The sequence below is a fragment of the Chrysochloris asiatica genome, unplaced genomic scaffold (assembly GCF_000296735.1).
Source record: "Chrysochloris asiatica unplaced genomic scaffold, ChrAsi1.0 scaffold00163, whole genome shotgun sequence".
In the NCBI taxonomy this organism is placed as follows: domain Eukaryota; kingdom Metazoa; phylum Chordata; class Mammalia; order Afrosoricida; family Chrysochloridae; genus Chrysochloris; species Chrysochloris asiatica.
In genome coordinates, this window is record NW_006408681.1 from 1537141 (window position 1) to 1555381 (window position 18241).

General features: G+C 40.7%; 1 protein-coding gene across 1 annotated transcript in view; it reads right to left on the minus strand.

The window, feature by feature from the left end:
* FAT3 (FAT atypical cadherin 3) overlaps positions 1-18241 on the minus strand; it is a 740800-nt gene that overhangs the window by 32856 nt on the left and 689703 nt on the right. The window contains exons 20-21 of the mRNA XM_006871207.1: positions 17082-17239; positions 7918-8386 (exon numbers count right to left, since the gene is read on the minus strand). Of these exons, the coding sequence (XP_006871269.1) occupies positions 7918-8386; positions 17082-17239 (627 nt within the window). The remainder of the gene's footprint in view (positions 1-7917; positions 8387-17081; positions 17240-18241) is intronic.

The window sequence follows — 18241 nt, forward strand, 5'->3', positions numbered from 1 at the left end:
CGCAGGAGAAAGATGAGGCTTTCTGCTCCTGTAAAGATTTACAGCCTCAGAAACCCTGTACAGGGTCCCTATAAGTTGGAACTGACTCCTCGGCACATAACAACAACAACAACATCTAGAATATTATTTAATTACAATCGTTCACATTGTTGTAAATAACCAAGAAAAAGAAAATGTATTAGATCATCTCAAAATCTTATTAAAAAGTTATTCATTTGTTTTTTTCCTGTAGAAGCGAGAATATCAAATTAGGAAATCATTAACAAGAAGAGCAGCAGCTTAGTATGTGCTAGGAAAAATGCTGAGGCCTGTTTATGCATTTAATTCCTGACAGCAGCTCTATACCATAAACACTGCAATTAAAGCGATTTTATAAATGAGGAAACTGAGACTTAAATAAGATGGGTTTCTAAAGGTTACAAAGGCAGCATAGCAGCAGACACTATTTTATTCTGGCTCCTAAGTTTTTAAAGGAGTCCCATTATGGCGCTGTAGGATAAGCACTGGACTGCTAACCTCAAGGTCAGTGCTTCAAACTCACTAGTTGCTCCTGGGAAATCCTATACAGGGTCGCTTTGAGTTGGAATTGACTCAAAGGCACTTAACAACAACAATAAGAAGTTTTTCAAAGAAAATTTTTTTCATATCTTTCTCCTCAAAACTTGGCAAAATGAGAGTGTATTTTTAAGCTTTGCCTCAAAGCTGCGCTCTTGTTTATAATCCTTTTACTCCAAGCAGATGCAGATGATTTAAAAATCTACACCAGGATGGACTTAAAATGCTCCCTCCTTTCCTTGCTCAAAGAAGAATATTGAAAACCTATTAAGTGTACAAATAGAAATGGTCTAAGCAATTATATAGTGCATTTGGCCTGTGTAGGCAAATAATCAAGATAATTCCTATCTTTCTCCTTTGACTTCTTAGTAGTTTTCAGCCTGATTCATCTAGGTAAAACCTCCACCCTCTGCTCTGCGGGCTGGTGTAGGTAAATATCATTCTACTCTGGTTTGACAGTCTTCATGAAGAAACATCTGCCTGCTACACAAAGGTAGAAATACATGAAGTGACAAATGTACAACCAGCACTTGGGATCTGAAGTCAGCATTGACCACTATGCTTGCTGAATTATGGAGTTTATTTAGAAATTCCCAAAACTGACTTGGTGAGACGGCGCTGGACGTGAGTTTGATTCTCTGCTGCTTCTCGAAAGCTGGGACTCCTGGTGAGGTGCTAAGATCAGCACTGGACTGAGAACCACAATGTTGACAATTCAAACCCACCAACTGCTCCTCGTAAACCCTATACAGGGTCGCTGTGAGTCAGAACCCACACTGTAGCACTTAACAACAACCCGAAAGCTGGGTCTGATCATGGGCGAGCCACTTGGCTTCTAGGACACTCTCTATTTTTATCTGATGAGTGAGACTCACTACTACCCACTTCACAGGAGATAATAAGAGTTTCTGATTCATAAACCATGAGGCAACACACCAACATAAAGTGCTTTATTGTAACTGTTGTAATCACTGTGGATTTGGAAATAAGTTTCATATCTGCTTGTTTATAAACCAAACAACTTAAAGCCATAGGAGTTTTTTTTGACTCTGGCATTTAGGCTGATACTGGGAAACATCTAAGCTTCTAGTTGAGGATAATCTCAGTTAGTGTGGGACAATGGGTGTAAGAGTTATCCCATGGGATGCTAATCACAAGGAGGCTTGAGCTCAGCTGTTGATCATGACCTCCATCTTTATTTTGCCATTTCAAAGTTTACTCACTGCCTTTTCCTCTGTCTTTAAGGAACACACAATGCCTTATAAACCGTACAAAATTAAAAACTTTGAAAGTGAGATCTGTAACTTTCCCAAGAATGTAAGCTGGTTTACATTTCATATTGAAATACTGGGTTGAGCCTTCAATATGTTCTTTGAGGATCTGGAAACGTTTGATGTGTTAATAGCATTTGAGCACAGTAAATGTTCAATTTATAGCCCATTCTTTTGTGTCTAAGCATAATCTGAGTTTTTCTATGAGTATCTATATTATTAATATTGTCACCATGAGTTTTTTCCCATGGTGTTATACTTTCCAGTAAATATAAATTGCTCAGATTACAAATAAAGTGATCATTTGAAATGCAGTATTTGAGACTTATATTCAAGTACTTAGTAAACTGTACTTTTTAGTGAAGCAAGAACAAAGCTAGTTGATGATGAAGATCTTTCACAAAGATTTAGAAGAAATCTTTCACCCAGGAAAACATTTTTTTTTTTTTCCCCACAATGTATTCACTAGGAATCTCGTCTCTCCTTCTCTGTGCGCTTTTGCTTGGTGCACCGGGGGCTAAGCACTAATGGGAAACCCTGATCAGTTCTCTTAAGTTGGCTCTGAAGGGAGCGGGACACATGAGTGGAATCCATTGGTAACAGAAACATAATTTAACACTGCTCGGTACAAATCAGGCACTAAAATGGTAATTTGATAGGGTGAATTCATCTAGACCCTTACAAAGCAAGGACACAAATATTCAGTATAGCCCCACCCAAAGTTGCACAGGGAGCTTTGTTGCTGAAAACACTTTATCTCCAACTGTATGCAACATTCAAGAACTTGTTGTTTCATGCAGTTTGATAGACTGCAGTTAGACTCTTGACTGTCTTAGGAAAAAATTAATCTTTCTATTAAATAAATTTTTTAAAATGTAGGCTGTATATTTTTCAGTTTTTGAATATCCTATGAACACGAATTGTTCCCAGGTTTCAGGGAAGTTCCGAGACCCAGAGAGAAATCTGAATCACTGGAAAATCTTGTCCAAATGCACATTCTGATTTTGCAGGACTGGGCTGGGATGTATTATTATTAGCTGTCACCAAGTTGGTCCCAAATCAGGGTGATGCCCTGCACAAAGGAAGGAAAAGCTGTTTGATCCTGAGCCATCCCTGAGATCAGTCACAGATTGGACCATTGGGATTCATGGGTCCATGAGTTTTCATTGACCGATTTCCAGAAGGAGATCACCAGCCCTTTTGTAAGATCTAATCTGTCTTAGTGTGGAAGCTCCCTGAAACCTGTTCAGCATCATAATAACATGCAAGCCTCCAGGAACAGAGAGATGATGGATATGTATGAGGTGTAATGACTGGGAATCTGCATTTCCAGCCTCCCCAGTGATGTTGATGCTGCAGATCCTTGGAAGGCATTCTGAATAGAAGGGTTAAGAGCATAGCCTGGGGAGACAGTCCCACAAATCTGGGTCAAATCTTGGCTTTGGTTTATTAGCTGGGCTTATTACTTAACCTCTGGCCCTGTTCTGTGAAAACGGGGTTGGAGTTAAGGGATATACACATCCCAGAGCATTGTTGTGAAAATGAAATATCATAGCACTTGCAAGGTTGTTGTTGTTGTTAAATGCCATCGAGTCAGTTCTGATTCATAGCAACTCTGTATTGGGTTTTGGAGGAGCAGCTTGTGAGTCTGAACAGTACTTATTAAAGTACAAGCACATGGTAAGTGTCTAACAAATGGTAGCTCTTAGCAGAAAGTAAAATTTTGCCCAACATTTCATTTAGGAATTAGTATTCCAGTCTCATGCAAATCTGTCTCAGTGACTATTTCTGGCTTGGTGACTGCCTTGCTGGTTGCATTGTATTACCAAGCTACAGCTTAGCTTTAACTCAGCTTGAACGGGATGAGGTGCAGGCATGGAAGAATATGGACTCCTTAGTTTAGCTTCAGAATCAGATTGTGGGAGTCCACTAGGCTGCTTCCTGCTCACTGGGTTTGGAAGTACAAAGGTCAGAATGAGCCCAGGTTATTTCTTCTCCATGGTGGTTGCTATTTCCAGATCATGTTTATAAAACACATATAATTTTAAGGCTTTACCAAGAGAGAGCTTACCCTCTGTGGTTGATTTACAGAGCCATATTTACACTCTTATTACAAGTCAGCATTATGGGCTCTGATTCCCCTGGGGTTCCTATGGCTTGCTCCTGGGACAGCTAGTTATAACTCTGGTCAAACATGCTGACCATGTCATTCCAAGCTAGCATACGCAGCTTCCCTGCTCTTTGTGCCAAGGGTTTGATTGGGTTTGGGGGTGGTTGGGGCAACATTCTATTTCTCTGAAAGAAAATCCTTCTTGCTGTGGGCTGCCTGCTTAAGGACTGTAGATGTTCTGGAACAATGTACTGGGAAAGCCACAGTTTCATAGTGAAGTCTCTCACTAAGAGAGTCAAGAACCAGTTTTCCATCAGCCACAGAGATGAATTTAGCAAAGTATTTGTCCTGGAATTCTGGCATACCCCCCAAAACAGGGTTCAAATGACAGCTAGATGATCCAACGATTAGTTTCCTTTATCATCATCCTCATATGCAAGGAAGCACCTCTCTCTCTCCCTCAAATTTCCTCTTTGAATATTGTATGCATGCATTCTAGCCTTTGATCTTGGGATGCAAGATTGCCTTCCTCTGTGATTAGCTTCTAAGACCTCCCAGTCTGCCAGAGGAAGTGCTTGAGGCCTGAAAACATTTACATTAAAGACTCATTCTTATTGTTCATTTTAAATGATCACTCACAACTAAGATGTGTTTTTCCTTATTTTAAGAAAATTGTTACTAGCCACACAGTTCATATGTATGAAGTAAAGATCAGATAACTGACTTTTTTTTTTGGGGGGGGCACCAATTTCAGAAATTTGCAGATAGGATACAAGGACTTAACAAAACTTCATCTGACATAACAAGATAATGGGGGAAAGAATATGGATTCTTCTCCTCACACATCAGAAGAGGCATCTTGTACCTTCCCCTGCCTAGAGAAGCAATGGAAGCTCTCTTAGGGATTTCCTGGCAAGGTGTTTTCTGGCTTTGGGATTTCTACTGCTGTGTTTAAGGATCCCAGATGCACCAGAAGTCTGCTGAAATGAATCTTAGCACAGGATTAGGATCCTTGGCATCACCATGGTGGGGAGCTGCTCTTGCTGGGTTATGCAGAAAAAGATATTAAAACCAAACTAGCTGCTTCTAAGTCGATTCCATGGTGACCCCATATGTTTCAGAGTAGAACTATGCTCCATAGGGTTTTCAGAGACAATGATCTTTTAGAGGTAGATGGCCTGGTCTTTCTTTCAGGTGCCTCTGGGTGAATTCAAACTATCAATATTTTGATTTGTAGTCAAGTCCTTAACCATTTACTTCCCGCAGGTATGCCCATCCCCTCAATTAAGTAAAAAACCAAGCCAAACCCACTGCAACTGAGTGGATTCTGACTCATAGTGACCTTATATATAGGGTTTCTGAGCCTTTACATTTTTATGAGAGCAGACAGCCTCATCTTTCTCCTACAGAGTATCTGACAGGTTTGAACCACAGACCTCATGGTTAGCAGCCCAACCTTTAACCCACGGTGCCATAAACAAGAGGCAATAGGCTTTTGAGAAAATAGATTTGTGAAGATGGAGGAGGAGGGGAAACATGCTTTCTCCATTGCAGGAATACACTGAGGAGAGACTTGAACTACTAAGAGCCTATGTCACTATGGGAGAAAGAGTACCTGAAATGAAATCCCAAGCACAGTCACAAAGGGAAGTGAGAAAGAAGCAGGAAAACAAAAAGGAGTGTGAGAGACTATGTTCTAGAGCCATGTGAGAGAGGAAAACAAGTCCTTTGGGCCACATGAAAAGTTTATGGCAGGTGGATCTGAACTGCTGAAATTTGGTTAAAACAAAAGAAAGAATGAAAAACAGAGGAAAGTGCCTTTTCTGATGTGGGTCATTGTTATTCACTGAACATTTGGTTTCAAGATTTTATGGCAATTTTTGAAAGAAACTAAAATGCAGACTCAAGAGTCAGAGCCCATAGTCCTTTTCCTTAATAAAGTCATCATCATTATTATTATTTTAAAGATAACCCATTGTGGAAGCCTATAGCGTTGCCAGCAAAAACAACATCTAGCCATCGTTAAAAGTCTGTTATGATTTGTGGCTGTGTAACCAGCATTTGACATGGAATGGTGTTCTATTTCAACCCAATTTAATGATATGTTCCTTTTATATATTGGAGATGGCTCACACCAGCAGAATTGTTTTCCTTAGTGAAAAACTGGCCATGGCTTGTCATAATGGGCTAGTTTATAGAACCACTGAAGTATAGTTACTGCCCATCATGTGGGAATTATGGCACCATAACAACCCTTTATTTACATATACTGCTGAGACAGTAAAAACAGCAAATAGATTTCTTAAATCGAGATGGCAGAAATTTCCCCCCAGGGTACTTGGCCCTCATTGTGGCAGTAACATATGCAAGTCTAAATAACTTTGGTGTCTGCATTTGGGCAGTGAATCATTTCATGGACGGTTTATAACATTCTAATAATAAAATGGACTCTAAATTTGGAGTTGGGCTTCCTGAACATTAGAAGGTAACATGCACAGCAGAATCACTAAGTGATTGTGAGGAAGGTTTAAGTTTGCTAATCACACTACCAATGTGACTCTACAAAGGGACTGAAGCAGAGCAGTGGTTGGACTATTGGGAGGTGGCAAAGCCTTCAAATGGAATAGAGCCTGACCTAGTTAACATGAACACAGATCTGGGCAAAGTTGAAGGATTCTTTCATCTTCAGTCTCTCAGGACTGAAATAATGTTAGCTTTTTTTCCCCCCTCAAACAATAGAAAGCCCTGTATAAATCCTTGTCTCTTTGGCCTACACTATATGGTTCTTTCTTTCTTCTTCATGATGTATCATTGCAAGAAAAAATAAATGATTGGAGTAAAGAAATGCATCATGCCTTCACTGATTGTTTATCTTCAGCCTCATGTAAAAAACCTTTTATTTTGTATTTTTGTACACCTTTGTAGAGCTATCACAGTCTTATTTTAATATGCACATTTCAGAAGCATGGACACTCTTTTATACTCCTGAGGTGCTGGGTTTATTGCTCCCGCCCCCTCTCCTTACCCGTTTCCTAGTTGCTGCTGAGTGATATTCCTGGAGACCCATGTATATCACAGTAGAACCCTGCTCCATAGGGTTTTCAGTGGCTGGGTTTTGGGAAGTAGATCATGAGGCTTTGCTTCTGAGGCATCTTTGGGTGGATTCAAACCTCCAAACTTTTGGTTAACATTTGCACCACCTAGGGACTCCCCACTTCTCCTCCTGTTGTTGTTAAGTGCCGTGGAGTCATTTCTGACTCAGCAACCCTACACACAACGGAAAGAAACACTGCCTGGTCTTGCACCATCCTCACAATTGTTGTTAGGGTTGGTTCTGTGTCTGTCTTTAATCAGTGATTCCATCCAGTAAGAGGACTGAGTGAAGAACACTCAACCACCACTTCACGTCTGCAGTGATGTAAAGATGAAGGTGGTTCAAAAGGACAAATCCTTTAAAACAAACCAAACTCACCACCGTTAAATCTATTCTGACTCCTGGGCAGGGTAGAACTGCTTCATAGGGTTTGTACAGCTATAAAATCTTTAGGAAAGCAGACTCCCACATCTTTCTCCCTTGGAGAAGTTGGTGAGCTTGAATGGCTGACCTTCCCATTAGCAGCTGAGTGCTTAACCACTGAACCACAAAGGCTGTATTAAATACTTAAAAATGGCCTTATTTGTCCAAGTCTCTGGAAGTCTATGAGGTGGACAGGGAGCAGGAGATGATGGTGGCAAGTCTGACTCCTACGGTCACTGAACTGGCCTTGGGGCTATTGCAAGTGGGTTCTCAGGACTGTGTTGAACTTGCCTGTATTTGTCAAGCTCTGAGGCCTCTGTAAAGGGGATGAAGCATCTTGGTGTGAACTCTCCATGAGGGTACCAACATTTGTTAGGAATGCAGGTGTTCAGCCTATAGGTCCATCTCTCCCCACCCTCTGCCTGGCACAGTACCCCCCATTGGCTCGGCCTTGGGCTACTCACCCCCAGAGGGAAGGCTGGTGCAGCTGCCCCCCGGCTGGCACGGGCTGCGCTCACAGGCGTCAGGATAGAGCACGCAGCCCAGTTTCAGCTCTGTCAGGCCCACGACCTCGGCGAAGCTGCTGCGTTTGTTCTGGAGAGGCAGCTCATTGTTGTTGAGCATCACGGAGTCGAGGCATCCCTGGAAACCGCTCAGCACCTGTGTGACCCGTGTATCTGTCAGACTGCGGATGTTATCTGCCTGTACCAGGGCCCCGAAGTAGATGGTACTCTCGGTGCTTAGCTTCTGGAAGTAGAGGGGTGCCCTGCGCCGCTCCACATAGCTGTCATCCAGGGACAGACTCGTGAAGTTGCGATTGAGTTCCAGGAAGACTGAGTGCCAGCTTCCGTCGTTGACAGCGCGACCTGAGATGCCCAAGATGCCCGGGCCGCTGCCACAGTCCAACTGGAACCATAGCTTGCCGTCCACAATCTGTGCCGGAAACGAAAACCAGAAAGCACTTTTAAACACCACGCATTTGCAATCTATTCTTGGACATTGCTTTTGATGGACTATTAAATCTCCTGTGGTTTGATTGTTAACAGCCCTCTCCATTCCATTATCTGCTATGCAAATGCATGCTTGATATTTCATACATCTTCTTGGTTAATAATCAGTAATTGAGCACAGCTTCAGAAATCTACAGTTATATCAAAGAATGTTCCTATCCTTTGGGTCTTCACCCTTTTAAAAGTCACACCAGTATCTTGTTTAGGAGTCTCTTTAATCTCTGCACCCTTCTTAGGTATTACCACCACAGGGATGACTTCTGTGAATTCTCTCATCTTTATTTACAAACATTTCTTGAATATCTTCCAGCAGAGTGGTAGGTGAGTAGGTCGTCAGTGAGCAAAAGGAGTTATCATCTCTGTCCTCATGAGTCTTACAGGCTAGTGAAGGAAATGGCTATATGTAAACCACGTAGTCACACAAATACACATGTACTCCCCCAGTAAGTTTGTGTGAGAGTGCTACAGAGGAATGAAAGAGATCAGGCAGAAATAAAATAATTCTAGTTCTAAGCTTCATATAGACTTAAGATTGGAAACACCTACATGATAAACACTAAAAACAAACAAATAAAAGCAATAGACAACAAGTTGCTTTTAAGTTGACACCGACTCATATTACCACAGGTGTGTCATGGTAGAATTCGGCTCCAGGTGACCAGGCCTTTCTTCCAAGGTGCTTCCACATGGACTTAAACCTTCACCCTTTTAGGTAGCAGCCAGGTACATTTACTGTATGCAACATCCCGGGATGCCATAATAAATACTAGTGTAGCCTAAAAAAATGTGCTTTAAGATTGTTGCACATTATTTTGGTTAAGAATGCCTTACAAAGTGCCCAGGGCTTAGCCACTTGCTTGGACTACATGCATATTTAACAACATCCAGCCTTTCAGAGGGAGTTTCTGGTAACACTTGCTCATACCTTGTAGCTATTCCCAGTCTCTGGACTCTGATAAGTTACAAGAGAGACCTGGTGCTCTGAGGGCATCCAACTTCCCAAGGGGACTTTAAACACAAGAAGTAAATGCATGCTACCGAATGATACTGGCTGGCAAAGAACTGTTGGGACTGGGGTTGGTCCTCCATGCAGACCCAGCTCAGCTGGTGCTGAGGAGATGGGCTGGTATTTGAATTTTCTATTATTCATCTTCACCTCTGTTTATTACAAATGTAAGGTGGCTTTAGGATCCAGGAAATGAGGGCTACAACCCTGTCCATCTAACACAGGGGTGGGGAACCTTTTTGTTCTGCCAAAATTAATAACATCATTCAGAGTCATACAAAATTATCAACTTAAAAATTAGCCTGCTATATTCGATCAAATGTTTGACTCACCCCTAATGTGGATTCCTGGTGTAGCATTGTAGGTTAATGTGATGGACTGCAAAGTCGGTTTGATCCTCAAGGTCAGAGGTTCAAGCTTACCAGCCACTTCTCAGAAACCCTATACAGGGTCGCTATGGGTCGGAACCGTCTCGACGGCACTTAACAACAACAACAAAATGTGTTGGCTGGACTCCTGGTATGGCGCTATAGGATCAGCAAACCATAAGGTTGGCAGTTCAAACCCACCAGCTGCTCCTTGGAGACGCTATACATGGTCGCTATGAGTTAGAACGAACTTGACGGCACTGAACAACAACATACAGCCTAGTGTGGAGCCACAGGATAAGCACTTAACATCAAGGTCGATTTGAACTGCAAGGTTGACAGTTCAAACTCACCAGCAGCTCCTTGGAAATCCTATACAGGGTCACTATGAGCCAAAACCGACTCGACAGCAACTTCACAACAACAGCAACATATGGCCATAGGCCAGATGTTTCTCACCCCTGAATTCTAATGTATTTATATTGGGCCATGAAGGGATCTACAGTCATCATCTGTAAGACAAAGGCTGCTTTCCTGGGCTTTGAGAGCCAGCAAGATCTGTGTGGAAGCCAGTAGCTGAGTATGCAAGGAGCATTGGTCTCTCTGTATTTTGGATGTCCTGATATATGCTGTCCTGTGTTGAGGTCTTGGTAGGAAACATACACTTGTACAAAGATGAAAACAAAGAGAGGAAACAAGGATGGAAGAGGAAGGGAAGGAAAGGAAAGACAGGATATATATATATATATACCCTCCCGGTCATGAAGAGCTAAGAAAGTATACATGTCAAATGAATTCACAGAAAGAGATTCAAACAGTCTTTCCAGATGTTTTTTTCTTATGGCAGAGCTGGTGGGATTATCAGAACCCTACTCCTGAACATGTCACAATGTACTAATTTAAGGTTTCATATGTTCCATAAACAACTCATTCTTAGGGGCTCACTGATGCCTTTGTGGTTAAATGGATGCTCTAGTACCCGCTCATGTTCATTGTTAGGTGTTGTCAGCAACTAACTCAGGGCAAAAATAAATTACAGCGTAGAACTCTTCCATGGGCATTCTTGGTTGTAATCTGTACAGAACAAGATTGCTAGGTCTTTCTTCAGTGGAACTGCTGAGTGGGTCTGAGTCGCCAACCTTTTGGTTAGCAGCCAAGCAGACGCCACCAGACTTCCCTGTACTTTAACTCTATACAAAGTTGGTAGGCGTGTGCAATGTAAATGTGTGTATATGGAAGGCAGAGGGTTCTATAAACCAACAGCCCCGAGATTTTGGAATAAGGGACAGAACTCAAGATTTGACATGTACTGCCTAGGTCATCTGGTGAGAACTGCTTGCTCTCCATCTCTGGGTTTGGGACCCCTTACTTGGAGAGTGGAGTCCCTGGATGGTGCATATGGTTACACACTCGACTACAAGCTGAAAGGTTGGTAGTTTCAACCTACCCAGTGATGGCTTTGCAGACACACCAGGCAATCTGCTTCTGAAAACCTGGTGGAGCACTCTACTCCACACACATGGGGTTACCATGGGATGGAATTCACTCTACGGTAGCTCACAACAATGACAGCTGGTGAGCAGAGATAACTGCTCATTTTACAAGAGCTCTGTGCCCACTGCATGATGGTCAGCTATATTGTACACAGTTATGCACACACACTGTATGGATATGAAGCAAAAAAGACTGGAGAAGCATAATCTTCTTTTCAGAAAGTGTTCATGTATAATCTATACTGTTGCCATGGTCTTTTTTTTTTTTTTTTTTTGATTTTTCCTTTTGGTTCAACAAAATGGACTGAAGGGATATTGTAAATCATACCAGAATACTTGTTCAGTGACAACTCCTGGATAATATGCACATTTGTATATCAGTGTAAGTAATAAAATGATCCAATGTGACTTTGGGGACTACCTTCTTTTGGCACAGCCCATCTGTTGTTATGCTCTGTGGCTACAAATGGTGCCTGCCCATCTATCAAGGGAAATCTGGTGGAGAGGGTGCAATTCATCTAAGTTTTTATAAAAGGAGGCATTCCCTTAACGTATGACTTGGTTCACTCTCCTCTCCAACCCCAGGGAAAATAACCAAATTCACCCAAAAGAACTGGTGTGACTCTGATGCGCTCCTATGCATCAAAGTTCTGTAACCAAGGAATGTAGATTATCCCAAACTAACACGGAGCATAGTCATTTCCTTTCTGAATATTTTTTTCCTGTTGAAAAATAAAAGCAGCAACAGTGCTAAATAAATGGGAAGCCAGATGCCAAGATGATTCCTTCTCTTCTGAAACCCCAAATCACTTCCATTTACAAACTTCTATGAGTTTGCAGTTATTAAGTGCTGTCAAGTCGGTTCCGATTCACAGTGACCCAGAATAGGGTTTCTGAGAAGCTGCTGGTGGGTTTGAATTGCTGACCTTGCAGTTAGCAGTCTAATGCTTATTCTATAGCGCCACACCAGGAGTCCTTTGCAGTTAATAAACCTTGTTTATATGACAAACTAGAATGCTAATGTCAAATACTATCTTGCAAAATGCTAATAATCGTTTGTTATTTCACAGATAGATATGATACAAAGGAGAGAAAAGGACATTTTGTTCTTTTCATATCTGAGACTTTTCATACTGGAAAAATATACTCTGATTACATTCAGTTTTTCTGTCTTCAAAATAATGTGCATGCCATTTTAAAGAATTTATCTTTTAAGAGGATGACACCGTCTCAAATCAGAGGACAAGTTATTCTAATAGAAATTGAGGTGTGCATGGAACTGTGAAAAACTCTATAGAAATGATACTGAAATGGGATTCTTGGGGGATAGACAGGCAATTTGTTCAATGAAATGCATAATTCTGAGAGTGTGGCCCTAATGTTATAAAATATTTAGATTCTCAGGTTGTATGATCTGCTTGGGAGACAAGATATTGGATCTTTAGAAAGTCATTATTGTACAGATGTAGGGGTTTTGAGTAAAACGTATACATTATGGCACAAATTTTTTCTATTTCATATTCTTGGTCTTGTCTCTAGCAAATGCACATAATTATGAAACTTGTAAGAAGGCTACTGATTATTCTTTTAAATGGTGATTTTTAAGAACGATGTCTGTCACTGAATAGTACATGTGGAAAATGTTGAATTGGCGGATGTTGCATTATATATATTTACACCACTGAGAAAAAAAAGTCAATCAATTTGTTAACTCTAAATGAGTGTATCTTATTATATGTAAACCCTATCTCAATAAAAAAGCAACTATTTAAAAAGTCTATTGCTAAGACTGCTACTACCTGGTGTTCACTAATGGCTTAAATTTTGTTTGAATGAATACATGATTGACTCAGCCCTCTGAATCTCTTCTTTTGATGCACTCCTGTATCTAAGGGCCCAGATCTACCGCTGACTATCACTTTGAGTAAGTCACAGAACCTCTCTGAACCTCTTTCTCAAGGACAAAAAAAGGACACTTATACCTACTCACATGAGGGTGAGAAGTAAACATACATATATGCCTGTGAAAGTGCTTTGTAAGCTGTTAAGCATTTTATTATTATTATTACAAAGTATATTATTAGACATTAACTCCTTCTCAGTGATTCTGACACGGATCTTTTAATCTCCTGAATCTTGTGGAGAACAGCTTCCTTGTTCCTCTTCTGCACTATGTAGGAAAGATGTGGTCATTCCAAGTATGCCATCTTATAAACCAAATGAGCTTCCCCTGACTATATCAAGCTAGCCATGTGCCTGAGAGGCATCAAAATGGTTAGCTTGATAATTTCCCAAAATGATGAACTTCTATTACGTGCGGAGGAAACGTTTGGGAATGGTTAATGGTGATGGTTGAACATCACGGTGAATTGTACATATGAAGATCTTTGAAACGGCAAATGTTTTGTTACCTATATATTTACCAGAGTCTGGTGGTGCAGTGGTTAAGGCACAGACTGCTAACTGGAAGGTCTGCAGCTTGAACCCACCAACTTCTCTGCGGGAGAAAGATGTGGCAGTCTGTTTCTGTAATGATTTGCAGCCTTGGCAATCCTATGGAGCAGTTGTATTCTATCATACAGGGTTACGATGACTCAGAATCAACTCAATGACAGTGGGGTTTTGTTTTATTTTGGTATATATTTACCACAAAAAAAAAAAAAAAAACAGTAAAATAGGTGATATTTTTAGATTAGTAACCAAGGATTCACTAAGGTTTTGTTATACTATTGGAGTCAAAATATTGACCCAGGGAAAATGTTACTTGTGTAGGATACATCTATCTCGGTGTTCTGGTGTTTTTCTTTTGTAGGTGGGAGTAGAGCTACAGAAATTATTGCACCTTTCTCATTCTTGCTTTGGCCACCAGGAAACCCACAGAGTTTTTGTTCAACTCAAGTAACATCTCTTGGCTGAGATTTGTCAAAATGAGCCACTTTCCCCCACTTTATTGGTGGATCTTAACCTTTTATTCTCATGTTACTGGTGCTTTGATTTTATTGCACCTTGGTGTTTATGTTAGTCTGGAATCTCTTTTAGAGGAAGCAGGATATTACTAGTAAACAGAAAAATGTGTGCCTTTTACTGCTGCTAAGAGACAGTGGCACTTTTTGTCCATGAGCATTTTCACTTTGCGAGAGATTGCCGTGCAATTCTTTAACTGCCTTCAAGGGATGCCTTCACCTCATTGACTGTCTTAAGTACGTTTTCGAGAACGTGCTCTAACTGGAAAATATAAACAACCATGGGGTGAAATTTATATAAAGTATTTCAACTTAGTTGTTGAACCAAAGTACAAGGCGCACACTGTACCTAAAGCCAATGAAATTAACTCTTGCATAAGTCTGAAAATGTTAAGCAAATAGATTCAAATTCCCTAAGTGGATACTTCTAGTGACTGTAGGGGAATATGTGCAATAGTTCAGTACAGCTGTGTCCTCCTTTAGGCAAACCCAACATATGAAAAGCAAATTTACAGAAGACACAGATTGGGGGGTGATTATTCACATCACAAAGGGATTAATGGAACGCTTCCTTCAAATAGCAACCATCTCTACTTTATTAGAATTCCATTTACACAGATCAGTTTACACAACTTTCGGAAACACTTCTAGAGCTGCCTAAAGGGTTTAGTTGTTTTTCTTCCTATCTCTAAGATCTGTGCGTTTTGGACATTTGTGAGTGAAGAACCAGATGACAGGCTCCATTTTAGGATCAAGTCATTCAGGTTCAATAATTTTATCCTCTCTTAAATCTAGTACTCCATGAGAAATTTGCTAATAGGGAGTATTTATACCTTGGTGACATACTGGTTAGGTGCTTGTCTGTAACTGAAATGTTGGTTGTTTAGACGCACCAGCAGCTCCAAGGAAGACAAGATTTGGTGATGTGCTTCCACAAAGAAGGGGGAAAATATGGAGCAGTTCTGCTCTGTCTTCTACAAGGGACTACCCAAAGTTGCTGGAAAAATGGGCCAGGAAGATAATGGAATTTTTCCATCAACTTTTGGAAGTTCCCTGGTATATAGGGTCACTATGGCAAACACCAACATAAGACTTTTGCAAATAGGACATATTTGCTTTATAAGGATGCTCTGTAACCACCAGCCCTGATAGAGCTTGAAGATGTAGGGAGGAAGGTTGGTGAGATTTGACCAAAGCCACTAGGAGCTGGAACCTCTGAATGGGCAGTGTACTCTCCAGCAGGTATACAAAACTCCACCTCTCAAGGCTACTAAGGAGTAATCTGCTTACCTAAGGTGGGCTGCTTCAGGGAACAGGAGGAGATAAAGGCACATATAATTTTCTTCTTCTATCATAAATATCTTATTTGAATTCCTTGTTCTCTAAAACTCCATCGACATTGAGGTTTACTTTCTTTTCAAATCATTGCTTTCCTTTCCAAAGCTAAAATTATTCTCTGAGTTGAATGAGTCAGGAAATCTGAGTGAGACTCCCCCTCAAAAGTAGCCAATTTTAGACTCCAACTCTCTGCTCACTTACCTGGGCCACCTGACAATATCAGAAATGGGTAGGGAAAAGTCTAAGTGATAGGAGAAAGTATTGGCATTTGTTGTTGTTAGGTGCTGTCGAGTTGGTTCTGAGTCATAGCGACCTTGTGTACAATAGAATGAAACACTGCCTGGTCCCTGTGCCATCCTCACACTTGTTTCTATGCTCGAGTCCATTGCTGCTGCCACTGTGCCAATCCATCTTAGTAGGGGGTCTTCCTCTTTTTCCTTGACCCTCTTTTTGACTGGCATTTAACATTTCACACATTTGCCCTGAGTCACCTAATCAAGTTGTATGTGATATATTAAACAATCAAGGACGGAGGCCAGAATGACTCATTATGGTTCCAGTTGAGCCTAGTAATGGATGCTGGGGAAGGCTGCTTTCCATTCCCACTTGGATAGACACTTCCTATGGAAGTATGTTTTTCAGAAGAGCACTTACCATGCATAGGTATAGCAATTTGGTGAGAAGAGCATTAACTAAAACATGCCTCCATGCTCCCTCTTCCCCTTACCATACCTGGGAGCTAAACTGGGCCTACCAATGCCCAGAATGTGGGTTTTGATAAGTGCTCTGTAGTGGTGAGATGGAAAACTAGAGCTAGCAGGGAGGTTAAGAGTGTAGAATAAGAGACCAGAGTGCTAGTACAGGCTTTGCTACTTATTAGCTGTGCGACCTTAGGGTAAGCAACTCTCTGAACTTCTAGCCTCTCCTTTAACAAATGGAAATGAACATAACTGCACTGAATTTATTATAAAAATCAAATGATGGCTTCTGAGGCTAGGAAACATTTAAAGATTAGATTCTTTGGATCATGATAAGGACATATGGAATCTTCTATATCCCAGGTTTCCCTAAGCAAGAGCAGAAATTGCCTTCAGAGGTCAGTAAAGATAGACTCGTGTGCTTTTAAAAAGACCACCCTTGTAGTGGAACTGATTAGAAGACACAGTCTAATGAACTGCTGAGTGATTACAGCTCAAAGGAGGGCGGTACTTGAACCCTTTCTAGAGGCACATGTCACAGTCTATACCAAGTGCCAATTTTGAAGCTGAGTGTTCAAAGGGGAAATGGGGTGTTGGCATACTTCCAAGTTCTGCTGCTGTCCCTCTTTGCCCTAAAGTCTGCTTCTGGTCTTCTGAACTTAAAGGCAAAATGATTTCAATAGCCTCTAACCCAAGAGCCAAAACACTAGCATGAGAACTGGCTGCAAGAAAAGAGAATTTATCTTAATTACCTTCAGAATTATGCAGGGATTTGCTCTGGTGTACATTATAATCCCGTTGCTTTGTAGAGTTCGCAGACGCAGAGATAGCTTAAAGTCCTCTTCTTTGCTATTTTCAGAAAGTCTGTATTTGATGTAACTGTTTCCAGCAAAGCTGAGAGAAGTGTGCCCTGAAAGGACCATTATGAGAAGATGTAGATACTTTTAACGTCCAGAAGAAAGCAGACACATGAAATATTCCAACACCTACCAAGCAAATTGATTAAAGACCATGGGAAGTTGATGAAGGAACTGAGGAGAAGGAATTTTTTGATTAAAAATAGTTCTCCATTTCATATTATATTCAAATTACAGAATGAAAAAAAAAAATTTAACCAGTCAGTTGCTAAAAAAAATCTTAGTTGTCTCATGCCAAGGGTAACTTGATAAATTCTACAACCTAGATTTGCATAGTGTTATTACATTTAAAACTCTCAGTCTCAAAAATCAGCCCTATTAAAGGATGCCCCTCTAAAATCCCCCCTCTTCCAATCATCTAGACACTCGAGAATTTTTATTTCCAGAAAAAAGGAAACACAATAAAACCATTTTCAAATAATACCCATTTTAACTAAGCATTCCAACCCCAAATTTACAGTAATACTAGAAAAAGGCAATTTATGTAAAAGAAATTAATAAAATTAGTCACAACCCTACATCCTCCCCGTCAATTTTAAGAAACCATATTCCAAATTCTTTATTCATACTCACATTGCCCAATTCTGAATTCACTCTCTTTTATTCAGTCTACAACTTTGTTTTAACAAGCAAAGCAATGACTGAAAAGCTGCCTTCCTGGGGTAAAAGGTAGGAAGTGTAGAAATACACCACTTGGATGATAATCACAGACAGACCATCAAAAGTGTTCTATATAGAATTGAGAAGGGAGATTGGCAGACAGAGAGCTCTGAAGTAAGAAGTCTGAGCTTATTGTCACTTCATATATCTACCTGCTGTGTGCAAGCAGGGTGGGCAGCTTAATTACCTTCTAAATTTGAAACTAGGTGACCTCAAAGACAAGTATACTGGTGATTCCTTTACTTTATGGGTAGTTCCATTTTAAAAATCAACTATGAAAGAGCTATGGTTTCCAGTTTTTCAAGAACAATGTTTCTCTTTGCAAAGGCTGGATT